At 46.2% G+C, this 16,170-nt stretch overlaps 1 protein-coding gene across 2 annotated transcripts in view; it reads left to right on the plus strand.

The window, feature by feature from the left end:
• cep350 (centrosomal protein 350) overlaps positions 1 to 16,170 on the plus strand; it is a 173,107-nt gene that overhangs the window by 137,202 nt on the left and 19,735 nt on the right. For both annotated transcript variants that reach the window (XM_067990822.1, XM_067990823.1), the window contains 4 exons: positions 342 to 544; positions 7,342 to 7,489; positions 13,222 to 13,382; positions 14,154 to 14,293. In XM_067990822.1, coding sequence (XP_067846923.1) covers positions 342 to 544; positions 7,342 to 7,489; positions 13,222 to 13,382; positions 14,154 to 14,293 — 652 coding nt within the window. The remainder of the gene's footprint in view (positions 1 to 341; positions 545 to 7,341; positions 7,490 to 13,221; positions 13,383 to 14,153; positions 14,294 to 16,170) is intronic.

The raw sequence follows: 16,170 nt of genomic DNA on the forward strand, positions 1-16,170 counted from the left end.
GGTACTGCACATTAGTGTTGTACAGATTCGAGTGCTGTGACTGTATTGGAGGAGTCACCTGATGGGAGCTGAATTAACATCACTAGAAATGGGTTTTAACTCGAGGTGTTTTAGTGAATATTTGACTTGTGTATATTCAGCTCCCTCCGGTCAATAACTCCTAACCTGTTCCCCTTGTATCACCCTCTCACACTTCTGAAATGCTGAGTACGTCTAAAGGATGATGGAGCCGAGAGATTGTTATCCTGAATTGTGCTTTTAACTTTAAAAACAAGTCACTGATGTTAACCCGCTGTTAACATGGGTAATGGTGCTCTAACTAGTGTTCCTCTTCTCTCTAGACACAGCCAGTGAGGAAGAATGCCCTGCATCATCTCGCTCGCACCTCCACAGTGACAGTTCTATTCCGGAGGAGATTGGAAGCCCACCCGCACAGACTGTGGAGTCAGCATCAGTAATCCTTAGGATGTCCACCAGCCCTGACCATAGTTATTCTGATGGTTATTCCCAGGACTTTGAATCTGTGGCAACACTCAGCAAACCGGTGAGTGATATTGCATATGTTAAATCCCAAAAATTAGAAATTTCCTGATGGTGTAGTGGGTGAAGGCACTGCTGAATGTAGCACTAAGGCCATATAGACCAGGGGGCTCCTGCTTCACTCCCAAGTTAGCTGATCATGGCAGCAGCAGGAACACTGCAGTTAGCCTCAGTACCTCTAGGCTGGAGAAGGGTGTGGGAAATTCAGCTGGTTTGGGGGGGGGTTGTCAGTGGTGTGTGAGCTGCATTGACCTGAGGCCTTCCTGGTCAAATAGCCTGTTGAGACTCGCTGTCGTGGCTCACACATGAAGATTGGCTACGTGGGTGAGATACCAGTGGGCTCCTTGTGCCCGTGGAGCTATATCCCAGCAACCACATCACTCTCAGAATTTCATAGAGTTGATCATAGTACAATCACTCTCCCCAGAGGTACCTTAACCATAAGATTACTAATTAACCCTCTCTCATTACACAATACCAGATCTAAAATAGCCTTTTCCCTAGTTGGTTCCTCGACAGATTGTCCTAGAAAATTGTCTCGGATGCATTCCGTGAACTCGTCCTCCAAACAGCTTTTGCCAATTTGGATTGGCCAGTCCATATGAAGATTGAAGTTCCCCACAATTATTGCATTACCCTTGTTGCATGCTCCTCTAGTTTCCTGATTAATACTCTGTCCAACATTAACTACAATTAGGGGGCCTATAAACTACTCCTACCAGTGTTTTTTTTTTATTCTTTCATGGGATGTGGGTGTCGCTGGCAAGGCCAGCATTTATTGCCCATCCCTAATTGCCCTTGAGAAGGTGGTGGTGAGCTGCAGTCTGTGTGGTGAAGGTAGGTAGGGAGATCCAGGATTTTGACCCAGTGACTATAAAGGAACGGCGCTATATTTCTAAGTTGGGATGGTGTGTGACTTGGAGAGGAACATGCAGGTGGTGGTGTTCCCATGCGCCTGCTCCCTTGTCCTTCTAGTGGGTTTGGGAGGTGCTATCGAAGAAGCCTTGGCGAGTTGCTGCAGTGCATCCTGTGGATGGTACACACTGCAGCCACTGTGCGCCGATGGTGAAGGGAGTGAATGTTTAGGGTGGTGGATGGGGTGCCAATCAAGCGGGCTGCTTTGTCCTGGATGGTGTCGAGCTTCTTGAGTGTTGTTGGAGCTGCACTCATCCAGGCAAGTGGAGAGAATTCCATCACACTCCTGCCTCGTGCCTTGTAGATGGTGGTACGGCTTTGGAGAGTCAGGAGGTGAGTCACTCGCCATAGAATACCCAGCCTCTGATCTGCTCTTGTAGCCACAGTATTTATGTGGCTGGTCCCGTTAAGTTTCTGGTCAATGGTGACCCCCAGGATGTTGATGCTGGGGGATTCGGCGATGGTAATGCCGTTGAATGTCAAGGGGAGGTGGTTAGATTCTTTCTTGTTGGAGTTGGTCATTGCCTGGCACTTGTCTGGCGCGAATGTTACTTGCTACTTATGAGCCCAAGCCTGGATGTTGTCCAGATCTTGCTGCATGCGAGCACGGACTGCTTCATTATCTGAGGGGTTGCGAATGGAACTGAACACTGTGCAATCATCAGCGAACATCCCCATTTCTGACCTTATGATGGAGGGAAGGTCATTGATGAAGCAACTGAAGATGGTTGGGCCTAGGATACTACCCTGAGGAACTCCCGCAGCAATGCCCTGGGGCTGAGATGATTGGCCTCCAACAACCACTGCCATCTTCCTTTGTGCTAGGTATGACTCCAGCCACTGGAGAGTTTTCCCCCTGATTCCCGTTGACTTCAATTTTACTAGGGCTCCTTGGTGCCACACTCGGTTATATTCTGCCTTGATGTCAAGGCCAGTTACTCTCACCTCACCTCTGGAACTCAGCTCTTTTGTCCATGTTTGGACCAAGGTCTGAAGCCGAGTGGTCCTGGCGGAACCCAAACTGAGCATCGGTGAGCAGGTTATTGGTGAGTAAGTGCCGCTTGATAGCACTGTCGACGACACCTTCCATCACTTTGCTGATGATTGAGAGTAGACTGATGGGGCGGTAATTGGCTGGATTGGATTTGTCCTGCTTTTTGTGGACAGGACATACCTGGGCAATTTTCCACATAGTCGGGTAGATGCCAGTGTTATGGCTGTACTGGATCAGTTTGGCTAGAGGCGTGGCTAGTTCTGGAGCACAAGTCTTCAGCACTACAGCCGGGATGTTGTCTGGGCCCATAGCCTTTGTTGTATCCAGTGCACTCAGCCGTTTCTTGATTCCACGCGGAGTGAATCGAATTGGCTGAAGACTGGCTTCTGTGATGGTGGGGATATCGGGAGGAGGCCGAGATGGATCATCCACTCGGCACTTCTGGTTGAAGATGGTTGCAAATGCTCCAGCTTGTCTTTTGCACTCACGTGCTGGACTCTGACATCACTGAGGATGGGGATGTTTTGAGAGCCTTCTCCTCCTGTTAGTTGTTTAATTGTCCCCCACCATTCACGACTGGATGTGGCAGGACTGCAGAGCTTTGATCTGATCCGTTGGTTGTGGAATCGCTTAGCTCCACCTATAGCATGTTGCTTCCGCTGTTTAGCATGCATGTAGTCCTGTGTTGTAGCTTCACCAGGTTGGCACCTCATTTTTAGGTACGCCTGGTTCTGCCCCTTGTATTTTCTTAGCACCACCCATACTGATTCTGCATCCTGATTTTCTGAGCTAAGATCCTTTCTCACTTTTTAAAATTCATTCATGGGATGTGGGCGTCGCTGGCGAGGCCGGCATTTATTGCCCATCCCTAATTGCCCTTGAGAAGGTGGTGGTGAGCCGCCTTCTTGAACCACATCTAAAATAGCCTGTTCCCTAGTTGGACTGCCTTTATCTCATCCTTTATTATCAGGGCTAACCCCCTCCTTTTCCGTGGAATTCTAAGTTTCCAGAACATAGAAACAGGAGTAGGCCATTCAGCCCCTCGAACCTGTTCCGCCATTCAATTTGATCATGGCTGATCTGTATCTCAATTCCATTTACCCACCTTTGTTAGAATCATAGAATGGTTACAGCATGGAAGGAGACTATTCGGCCCATCGAGTCCGTGTCGGCTCTCTGCAAGAGCAATCCAGCTAGTCCCACTCCCGCGTACTGTCCGCGTAGCTCTGCAATTTTTTTCCCTTCAAGTACTTATCCAATTCCCTTTTTGAAAGCCTCGATTGAATCTGCTTCCACCACCCCCTCGGGCAGTGTATTCCAGATCGCAACCACTTGCTGTGTAAAAAAAAAAAGTTTTTCCTCATGTCGCCTTTGGTTCTTTTGCCAATCTATGTCCTCTGGTTCTTGACCCTTCCGCCAAAGGGAACAGTTTCTCTCTATCTGTTCTGTCGGGACTCTTCATGATTTTAAACACCTCTATCAAATCCCCTCTCAACCTTCTCTAAGGAGAACAACCCCAGCTTCTCCAGTCTATCCACGTAACTGAAGTTCCCTCATCCCTGGAATCATTCCAGTAAATCTCTTCTGCACCCTCTCTAAGGCCTTCGCATCCTTCCTAAAGTGCGATACCCAGAACTGGACACAATACTCCAGCTGTGGCCGAACCAGTGTTTTATAAAGGTTCATCATAACATTCTTGCTTTTGTGCTCTATGCCTTTATTTTCAAGCCCAGGATCTCGAATGCTTTCCTAACAGCTTTCTCAACCTCCACCTTCAACGATTTGTGCACTATACCCCCAGATCTCTCTGTTCCTGCACCCCTTTTAGAATTGTATTTTCTAGTTTATATTGCCTCGCCTCGTTCTTTCTACCGAAATGTATCACTTCACGCTTTTCTGCATTGAATTTCATCTGCCACGTGTCCGCCCATTCCACCAGCCTGTTTATGTACTTTTGAGGTCTATCACTGTCCTCCTCATTGTTCACTACCCTTCCAAGTTTTGCGTCATCTGCAAATTTTGAAATTGTGACCTGTACACCCAAGTCCAAGTCATTAATATATATCAAGAAAAACAGTGGTCCCAGTACCGACCCCTGGGAAACACCACTATATATCTCCCTCCAGTTGGAAAAGCAACCGTTCACCACTACTCTGTTTCCTATTTACCCAATTTCGTATCCATGCTGCTATTGTCCCTTTTATTCCATTGGCTTCAACTTTGCTGACAAGCCTATTATGTGGCACATTATCAAACGCCTTTTGGAAGTCCATGTACGCCACATCAACTGCATTGCCCTCATCGACCCTCTCTGTTACCTCATCAAAAAAGTCAATCACGTTGGTTAAACATGATTTGCCTTTAACAAATCCGTGCTGGCTTTCCCTAATCAATCCACATTTGTCCAAGTGACAATTTTGTCGCGGATTATTGTTTCTAAAAGTTTCCCCACTACTGAGGTTAAACTAACTGGCCTGTTGCTGGGTTTATCCTTACACCTTTTTTTGAACAAGGGTGTAACATTTGCGATTCTCCAGCCCTCTGGCACCACCCCCGTAGCTACGGATGTTTGGAAGATTATGGCCAGTACCTCCACAATTTCCATCCTTACTTCCCTCAGCAACCTTGGTTGCATCCCATCCGGACCGGGTGACTTATCTACTTGAAGTACAGCTAGCTTTTCTACTACCTCTTCTTCAATTTTTCGCCCATCCAGTATCTCAACTACCTCTTCACTTACTGTGACTTTGGTAGCATCTTCTTCCTTGGTAAAGACTGATGCAAAGTACTCATTTAGTACCTCAGCCATGCCCTCTGCCTCCGTGAGCAGATCTCCTTTTTGGTCCCTAATCGGCCTCACCGCCCGTTTACTATTTACATGCCTATGGAAGATTTTTGGATTCCCTTTTATGTTGGCTGCCAGTCTATTCTCATACTCTCTCTTTGTCCCCCTTATTTCCTTTTCCACTCCTCTGAACTTTCTTTATTCAGCTTGGTTCTCACTTGTATTATCAACCTGACATCTGTCATATGTCCCCTTTTTCTGCTTCATCTTACTCTCTACCTCTTTCGTCATCCAGGGAGCTCTGGTTTTAGTTGCCCTACCTTTCCCCCTCGTGGGAAAGTTGGGCCGGAAACATCAAGAAAGTTCTTCTGAACACATTTCAGAAATTCCTCCCCCTCTTTGCCTTTTACACTATTACTATCCCAGTCTATATTAGGATAGATGAAGTCCCCCATTATCACTACTCTATGGTTCTTGCACATCTCTGTAATTTCCCTGCAAATTTGCTCCTCTATATCCTTCCCTAGTTGGTGGCCTTTAGAATACCCCTGGTAGTGTAATGGCACCTCTATTGTTTCTTAACTCTAACCAAATAGATTCTGTCCTTGACCCCTCCAGGACATCCCCTCTCAACAATACTCTATTGATAGCCTTGAAAATGTCAATTGACCCAGCATCCACAGCCTTTTGTGGGGGGGGGGGGGGAAAGAGTTGCAGATTTCCACTGTCCTTTGTGTGGAAAAGGTCTTTCCTCATTTCACTCCTGAATGGCCTGGATCTAGTTTTAAGGTTATGCCTCCTTGTTCAGGATTCCCCCAAAAGAGGAAATAGTTTCTCTATCTACCCCATCGAATCGCTTTAACATTTTTAACACCTCTATTGGTTCACCCCTCAACCTTCAAAACTCAAGGGAATACAAACCAAGTTTTGCAACCTGTCCTCATAATTTAACTGAGTCCTGGTATCATTCTGGGGACTTTGTGTTGCACCCCCTCTAAGGCCAATCTCGAGAGTTATAGAATATATAAGCCAAAAGATAAAGAGCCTATTTAAAACCATAAGACAGTTAGATTACTGTTTGCAGTAGTTGGCTCCATGCTGTAGGAAGAATAATGAGGCTTTAAAGAGGGTACAACGCAGACTCGCTAGGATGCTGCCTGGTAATACAAATATAAGGAAATACAAAGACAAAAAGATTTCAAAATTGTTCTGAAAAGTATTTAAAATTATGCAAATAGGACAGGGTAGGTAGAATCAGACTGTTTCCAGTGGTTGTCCAGAACGAGGGGCCATAAATACAAGATTAAATGTGAGAGATTTAGAACAGAGGGCCTGAGAAATTTCTTCACGCAGAGAACTGTGAGGCAGTGGAATTCACCGCCAGGGTTAGTGGTTGAGGCAGAAACTATGTCAACATTCAGGATTAGATTGGGTCGGTGGATGAAGGAAAAGGGGATGTAGGGACATGGGAACAGGCTGGGTAAATGTGATTAGAGCTATTTGCTCATGTGGAGAGTAAACACAGACATAGAATGGTTGGGCCGAATGGCCTGATTCCATTTTATAATTTCTATGTATTTCTTTCCCCCTGGTCTCTGCATACTACATTTTACAGGAGGCAGAAAGATGACTAGTTTCCAGTTCACTGCCTATATCTCTGTTAAAGACCAAGTTGAGGTCAGGAACTGTATATGAGCCAGGATCGCAAGAAAGAACTTGCATTTATATAAAATCTTTCACGTCCTTAGGACGTCCCAAAGCACTTAACATCCAACGAATTCATTTTGAAGTGCATACAAACGTCGCAGATAATTTGTGCTCAGTAGGATCCCACAAATAGCAATGAGATAAATGACCAGTTAATCTGCTTTTGGTGGTGTTGGCTGGAACACCTGGAGATTTCCCCTGCTCCTCTTCAATTAGTGCCATGGTAACATCCACTTGAGCAGGCTGGTGGGGCCTCGATTTAACACCTCATCTGAAAAGCAGTGCACGTGTCGAGGCTTGAAAGCTCTCCCTGCCCACCTGACGTGCTTCCTTTTCATCGAAACAAAAAACAGTGCCAGATGGGTAACTAATATGTTGGCTTTCATTTCCCCCTCTGCAGTCTCCTCCCTCGAAAGTGACTGTCAGTACATCGAAGCAAGATGGTCAGAAAAGCAACTCCAGCCTCGGTGCACAGATCAGGCCCGCACTAAAATCACGACAAACATCCGGCAGCTGGTCTGACGAATCTGTCTCTGTGACGCAGTCGGGTAAGAAATTCCTAGCGTGCACAAATGAGATTGTCGGGAGTTTGTCGGAGTTACTCGATATTTTTGAGTTTCAGAGTAAATCAGAATTCTGCATTCAATGTGTTTTTTAAAAAAAAACGCGCACAAGCTGAAGGTGCAGTCGACTCTCGCTGCATGATACAGGTGGATAAACCTATCAGGGGCCTCTCCTCTGTTAGAAAGAGGTGAGAATAGCACCTGATGGAAAGGCAGTGTCATGTTACAGGGTTCAGTAAGGGAAGGATGACATGGGTTCTGTCACAGGAGAGGTGTCCCTCTGATTTTGTTTGATTCTACACCTTGCTGTATTGCCACCCTGAATATAATTCAAGGCAACAACCCAGAGGAAGTGGACACAGAGCTGGCAAGTTACCTGTTAACAGCTGATTATTTCAGTTTTCTCCTGGAATGCATGGAGTGTGAGGTAAGGGCAGAGTACCTAAGTAAGATTGACTCGTGTTTGACTAACTTGATTGAGTTCTTTGATGGAGAGGGCTGATGAGGGTAGTGTGGTTGATGTTGTGTATATGGACTTTCAAAAGGTGTTTGATAAATTTGCCACTTAATTGACTTGTAAGCAAAATTAAAGCCCGTGGGATTAAAAGGACAGTGGCAGCGTGGATACAAAATTGGCGAAGGGGCAGAGAGAGTAGTGGTGTATGGTTGTTTTTCAGACTGGAGGGAAGTATACAGTGATATTCCCCAGGGGTCAGTATTAGGACCACTGCTCTTTTTGATATATATTAATGACCTGGACTTGGGTATAGAGGGTATAATTTCAAAATTTGCAGATGACACGAAACTCAGAAATATAGTAAACAAAGTGGAGGATAGTAACAGACTTCAGGAGTACAGAGACAGACTGGTGAAATGGGCAGACACATGGCAGATGAAATTTAACACAGAAGTGTGAAGTGATACATTTTGGTAGGAAGAATGAGGAGAGGCAATATAAACTAAATGGTACAATTTTAAAGAGGGTGCAGGAAGAGAGACCTGGGGTATATGTACACAAATCGCTGACGGTGGAAAGGCAAATTGAGAAGGCTGTTAAAGAAGCATAGGGATCCTGGGCTTTATTAATAGAGGCACAGAGTACAAAGGAAGGAAGTTATGCTGAATCTGTATAAAACTGATTATGCCTCAGCTGGAGTATTGTGTTCAGTTCTGGGCACCACACTTTAGGAAGGATGTGAAGGCCTTAGAGGGGGTGCAGAAGAGATTTATTAGAATGGTACCAGGGATGAGGGACTTCAGTTATGTGGAGAAGCTGGGGTTGTTCTCCTTAGAACAGAGAAGGTTAAGAGGAGATTTGATTTAGGTGTTCAAAATCATAAGCGGTTTTGATAGAATAAATAAGGAGAAACTTTTTAGTGGCAGAAGGGTCGGTAATCAGAGGACACAGATTTAAGGTGATTGGCAAACGAGCCAGAGGTGACATGAGGAAACATTTTTTTATGCAGTGATTTGAAATGATCTGGAATGCACTGCCAGAAAGGGTGGTGGAAGCAGATTCAGTAATAACGTTCAAAAAGGAATTGTATAAATACTTGAACGGAAAAAATTTACAGGGCTATGGGGAAGGAGCAGGGGAGTGGGACTAATTGGATAGCTCTTTCAAGGAGCTGGCCTCCTCCTCCTGTGCTGAACCTGCTATGATACTTCATTGGTCAGCATACTCATGAAACTTGCTGGTCACGTTGCACCCTGTCTAAACTGGAGGAAGAATGCCACTAACTTTTGACTGAAGCTCCCCAAGCCAGCAAAGTGCATAGCATAGCAGTCAACACCAAAACCCGCACTAAAAACTAAACACATTTCTCTGTTTATGCATCCTTCCGTACCCATTCCATTCCCCTTCCCAATCACTGTCTCGGGTTGAACCAGACTAGATACACCTCGGTGTCCTATTCAACTCCGAGCTGAGCTTCCGACTGCAAACCTTCTCCATCGTAAACACTGCCTACTTACGCTTCTGTAATATCACTTGCCTATACCCTTCCCTCAGCACATCTGCTGTTGAAACCCTCATCCATGCCTTTGTCACCTCCAGACTCAAGTATTCCAATGTTCTACTAGTCGGCCTCCTAACCTCCACCCTCCATAAACATCAGCTCATCCAGGAGTGTGATGGAATACTCTCCATTTGCCTCGACACCATCCAGGACAAATTAGCCCGCTTGATTGGCACCCCATCCACCACCCTAAACATTCACTCCCTTCACCACCGGCGCACAGTGGCTGCCATCCACAGGATGCACTGCAGCAACTCGCCAAGGCTTCTTCGACAGCATTTCCCAAACATGCGACCTTTACCACCTAGAAGGACAAGAGCAGCAGGTACATGGGAACAACACCACCTGCACGTTCCCCTCCAAGTCACACACCATCCCGACTTGGAAATATATCGCCGTTCCTTCATCGTCGCTGGGTCAAAATCCTGGAACTCCCTTCCTAACAGCACTGTGGGTGAACCTTCACCACACGGACTGCAGCGGTTCAAGAAGGTGGCTCACCACCACCTTCTCAAGGCAATTAGAGATAGGCAATAAATGCTGGCCTCGCCAGCGACGCACACGTCCCATGAACGAATATAAAAAAAAACTCTTCTGCCTGTATTCTATCCCATACTGAGTCCCGCTCAGTTATCACCCTTGTCCTTAATGACCTCTCTTGGCTCCCAATGCCACCAATTTTAAATTCACTTTCTTGTCTTTAAATTCCTTCATGCATCCCTCCCATAGAAACATAGAAAATAGGAACAAGAGTAGGCCATTCGGCCCTTCGGGCCTGCTCCGCCGTTCAAAATTATCATGGCTGATCGTCTAACTCAGTACCCTGTTCCTGCTTTTTCCCCATATCCCTTGATCCCTTTAGCTTTAAGAAATATATCTATCTCCTTCTTGAATACATCTAATGACTTGGCCTCCACTGCCTTCTGCGATAGAGAATTCCACAGGTTCACCACCCTCTGAGTGAAGAAATTTCTCCTCATCTCAGTTCTAAATGGCATACCCCGTATCCTGAGACTGTGACCCCTGGTTCTGGACTCCCCAGCCATCGGGAACATCCTCCCTGCATCTAGTCTGTCTAGTCCTGTCAGAATTTGATATGTTTCGATGAGATCACCTCTCATTCTTCTAACCTCCAGTGAATACAGGCCTAGTCGACCCAATCTCTCCTCATACGTCAGTCCTGCCATCCCAGGAATCAGTCTAGTAAACCTTTGTTGTACTCCCTCCATGGCAAGGACATCTTTCCTCAGATAAGGAGACCAAAACTGCACACAATACTCCAGATGTGGTCTCACCAAGGCCCTGTATAACTGCAGTAGACATCCCTGCTCCTGTACTCAAACCCTCTTGCAATGAAGGCCAACATACCATTCGCCTTCCTAACTGCTTGCTGCACCTGAATGCTCGCTTTCAGCGACTGGTGTACAAGGACTCCCAGGTCTCGTTGCACCTCCCCTTTTCCCAATCTATCACCATTCAGATAATCTGCCTTTCTGTTATTACAACCAAAGTGGATAACCTCACATTTATCCACATTATACTGCATCCGCCATGTTCTTGCCCACTCACCCAACTTGTCTAAATCACATTGGAGCCTCTTTGCATCCTCCTCACAGCTCACATTCCACCCCAGCTTTGTGTCGTCTGCAAACTTGGAAATGTTACATTCAGTTCCCTCATCCAAATCATTGATATATATTGTGAATAGCTGGGGCCCAAGCACTGATCCCTGCGGTACCCCACTAGTCACTGCCTGCCACCTGGAAAAGACCCATTTATTCCTACTCTCTGTTTCCTGTCTGTCAACCAATTCTCAATCCATGCCAGTATATTCCCCCCAGTCCCATGTGCTTTAATTTTGCACACTAACCTCTTGTGTGGGACCTTATCAAAAGCCTTCTGAAAATCCAAATACATCACATCCACTGGTTCTCCCCTATCTATCCTACTAGTTACACCCTCAAAAAACCTCCAGTAGATTTGTTAAGCATGATTTCCCTTTCATAAACCCATGCTGACTTTGTCCGATCCTGTTAATGCCCTCCAAGTGTTCTGTTATCACATCTTTTATAATGGACTCTAGCATTTTCCCCACTACTGATGTTAGGCTAACTGGTCTGTAATTCTCTGTTTTTTCTCTCCCTCCTTTTTTAAATAGTGGGGTTACATTTGCCACCCTCCAATCTGTAGGAACTGTTCCAGAGTCCATAGAATTTTGGAAGATGATCACCAATGCATCCACTATTTCCAGGGCCACTTCCTTTAGTACTCTGGGATGTGGATTATCAGGCCCTGGGGATTTGTCAGCCTTTAGCCCCATTAATTTCCCTAGCACTTTTTTTTACTAATACTGGTTTCCTTCAGTTCCTCCCTCTCCCTTGGTTCCCTAACATTTCCGGCAGGTTATTTGTGTCCTCCTTTGTGAAGACAGAACCAAAGTATGTGTTTAATTGTTCTGCCATTTCTTTGTTCCCCATTATAATTTCCCCCATTTCTGACTAAGGGACCTACATTTGTCTTCACTAATCTTTTTCTCTTGACATATTTATAGAAGCTTTTACAGTCGGTTTTTATGTTCCCACTCTAACCTCCTCTAGCCCTACTCCCCCAATCCATACACTCTGTTCCTTTGACTCCGTCTCTTGTCCATCCCTTCCTCCCATTATTGGCAGCCACGCTTTCCACTGCTTAGGCCACACACTCTGGAAATCCTCTCCATCTTTAAGACCCTCCTAATCTCGCCGCCTATTGTACGGTGTAGGTCTGGTCACAGTCAGTGTATACAGCAGGACTGTGGGTCTGGTCGGTCACTGCGTACAGCAGGACCGTGGGTCTGGTCGGTCACTGCGTACAGCAGGACCGTGGGTCTGGTCGGTCACTGCGTACAGCAGGACCGTGGGTCTGGTCGGTCACTGCGTACAGCAGGACCGTGGGTCTGGTCGGTCACTGCGTACAGCAGGACCGTGGGTCTGGTCGGTCACTGCGTACAGCAGGACCGTGGGTCTGGTCGGTCACTGCGTACAGCAGGACCGTGGGTCTGGTCGGTCACTGCGTACAGCAGGACCGTGGGTCTGGTCGGTCACTGCGTACAGCAGGACCGTGGGTCTGGTCGGTCACTGCGTACAGCAGGACCGTGGGTCTGGTCGGTCACTGCGTACAGCAGGACCGTGGGTCTGGTCGGTCACTGCGTACAGCAGGACCGTGGGTCTGGTCGGTCACTGCGTACAGCAGGACCGTGGGTCTGGTCGGTCACTGCGTACAGCAGGACCGTGGGTCTGGTCGGTCACTGCGTACAGCAGGACCGTGGGTCTGGTCGGTCACTGCGTACAGCAGGACCGTGGGTCTGGTCGGTCACTGCGTACAGCAGGACCGTGGGTCTGGTCGGTCACTGCGTACAGCAGGACCGTGGGTCTGGTCGGTCACTGAAGAGATTGTGATGGCAGAATCTACAGTTTAGAGCTGGGGATTGCCATCTATCTCAATCACCTAATGTTAGTGTGCAGAGACTGTGTGCATGTTAACTGGAGAATGGAGTAAGCATAACTATCTCTATTTTAAACTTGTGCATTTCGATCAAAAAGGGGTTTCTCAGTGGTTTTCTTCTCCCTCCCGTTTTTTTTGAGTGCTGTTGATAAATGAGTGCAGCTATAATGAAAGCTCCTACCTGTTATAATCTTGACCTGAGTGCATCCTTCACAGAAACAACATCAGACCAGAGTGATATTGAGAGCAGGATCCGTGCACTGAAGGATGAGCTTAGGAAGCGCAAGTCCATTGTGGACAAGCTGAAGAAAGAGCAGAAGAAGCGTCAGAAGGAGAGATTGAAAGCACAGGAGGCCAGCCTCATCAAGCAACTGGAGGTGAGACTATCGTGGAAGGGTCTTACTCCTGCACTGTCCAGACAGTTTTCAGATAGCAGCTATTAGAACGAGCACCCGTCACTGCAGAAGCTGCAATACAGAGTGCTGCACCTATTCCCAAAATCAACTTGGCGGCTACAGAGCAGAGTTCTTTTAATTGGTGAATCATTGGGTAGTAAAGTGCTTTGGGATGATCGGAGGACATGAAAGGCTGTTGTGTAAATGCAGGCTCGTACTTTCTGTCCGTCTCTGCTCCACCATTAGTAGCAGAGGCTTCACATCATGCCCCTGCACTCTCCAAGCCCTTTCCCCAAGCCCTCTGCATTGCCACATCTCTTCCTACTTCACGAGCCTCCTGAAAATCTCCTTTATCAATAGTGCCTTGGGTTGTCTCTCCTAAAGCTGGCACCCTCCTGCTCAATGCCCAGTTCTTCTTTGTTAAAGCAGCTTGGGACATTTTGCCATGTTAATGCTGGATAAGTACAGGTGGTTGTTGTAGCGTTTGGAATTTAGTCTGAAAGTGTTTGGGGGGAACCTCAACTACGAAACTTGTTTTGACAGTATTTAACCAACTGGGGGTTTTTTTCATCACCTGGTTAATCTTTTTAGTTACTTGGGTGACTAGTTTTGCCTATTGGTTGTTAAAATGAGGTTTACAGATTCAGAAAGGATTTTGCAGTTTTGCCTAATTCACTTAGCAAAATTTGATTGACTTGTCGTTCTTCAAATCTGAATGATTGACCTGTCTCCCTCCCTCTCTTTCGTCACCAGTCCTACGATGAATTTATTAAGAAGACCCAGGCTGAACTAAGCAAAGACCTTGATGTGGCCAGCTCAACCAAACCGCAGATCAAAACCCCGACCTCCACTGCTGCTGAGAAGCCCAAGATTAAACCACCCCCTCTGCAGAGGTACTGTCAGCGCTGGGCACTACAGCCTTAAATGGGGAATCTTCAGAAGCAATGTCTGTTATAATCTTTTATGTGATTAATATAATAATGGCAGCCCATGTCCCCAGGTGGAGCTGCTGTTGTCCAAATTAATTAGTGATTTGAGGGGCCTTTAGTTACTTAGCGGCTTTATTTGGGGGGAGTGGTACCTTTGCATAGAATTTACAGCACAGAATCAGGCCATTCGGCCCAACAGGTCTATGCCAGTGTTTATGCTGTGCACGATCCTGCTCCTACCCTACTTCATCTCACCCTGTCAGCATATCCTTCTATTCCTTTCTTCCTCGTGGGCTTATCTAGCTTCCCCTTAAATGCGTCTGTTATTCGCCTGAACTGCTCCATGTAGTGAGTTTCACATTCTCACCACTTTCTGGGTAAAGATGTTTCTCCTGAATTCTCTATTGGATTTATTAGTAACTATCGTATATTTATGGCCTCTAGTATTGGGCTCCCCCACAAGTGGAAACATCTTCTCTACTTTTACCCCTATCAAACCCTTTCATAATCTTGAAGACCTCTATCAGGTCACCACTCAGCCTTCCCTTTTCCAGAGAAAAGAGCCCCAGCCTGTTCGGCCTTTCCTGATAGTTAGAACCTCACTCAATAAGATGTTCCCGTCGATAGTGTAATGTGGTCTTCCAAAAAATAAACCTCACGCGATTGCTTGTGAAGCCTCTAAAACTTGCCCGATCTGGTCATTCTGCATGTGAGAAAGGAAGAGAATTGTTCAGTGAATTTTTTATAAGCAGTGATTGCTGGAGATTTCATTCACACCAAATTGCATCCAAAATACGAGTTTTATTTTCGTGCATTATCTGGGCGCGTGAGTTGAGTGAATTTTGGGATGTGCCATGAGACAGCCCAGGGAGCGCAGTATTTCCACAAAGTCCGACAATTGTTGAGACTGTAACCTGCCATTTGCACACTCCCTACTCCTGTCGCCGTGTTGTAATTTTCCATACACTGAAATTTACAATGATTCTTTTCTCCAGTCATATTTAACTCCCTTTTATACTTTAAGCTGGTGAAGTTTGAATCATGTGAAGACTTGCAAATGAGCACTTAAATTTTTTTTCTCTGCCTGCCTCTTCCCTTTCTCCATCCCACATTATTGCCTAGAGAACTGGTTGTTCCAGCCTGCAGGCTCAATTACACATATAATGAGTACTGCTCTGTGGTCACCCTCATCGTGAAAAGAGCCCCCCCCCCCCCCCCCCCCCGATTTGCTGCTTTCTCCCCTCGCAGTGATCTAGCTATGCAAAGTTTACACCTTAGTGAGGGAAAGTGTAAGGGTCAATCAGAACAGAAATGCAACTTTTTATTGACCCCCATTGCTTCCGCTCAATGTGCACCAGGCTCGATATCACCTTCAGTTAGTTTGTGGTAACTGCTGCAGTTATGCTCTCTGCTTTTGTTGATAGCAGCCAGTCATTCAGCCAAAGCTTTGTAAGCTACCAGTTTAGAAAGACTGCACTATGCCACTGCATGGCGTTTTAATTTAATGCCCTTAGAACAAGTGGCTTTATTAAGTACACTGAGATAAATGTGTGTGGAAAATAAAATTTGGGGGACTCCGTTATATCCCAAGGGCAGTCGATTTTTTTCCAGCATTTTGTATTTGGCAGCCCGGAAACGTGATCCTAATATCTGATCAGGATGGTACCTTTCCCACTACTGGTGCTTCAGGTTCATTTTTATTAAACTCTTGTTACGGATCAGAGTGAGACTTGCTTTACGTTCCCTAGCAGACATTTTTGATAGCTGACCCACCCTTTTACTGGATTAACTCCTACAGGCAGCAATGCAGACTCCGAAATCTGTTATTCTTGCGACTTAAT

This window comes from Heptranchias perlo, chromosome 9, assembly GCF_035084215.1.
Source record: "Heptranchias perlo isolate sHepPer1 chromosome 9, sHepPer1.hap1, whole genome shotgun sequence".
Lineage (NCBI taxonomy): Eukaryota > Metazoa > Chordata > Chondrichthyes > Hexanchiformes > Hexanchidae > Heptranchias > Heptranchias perlo.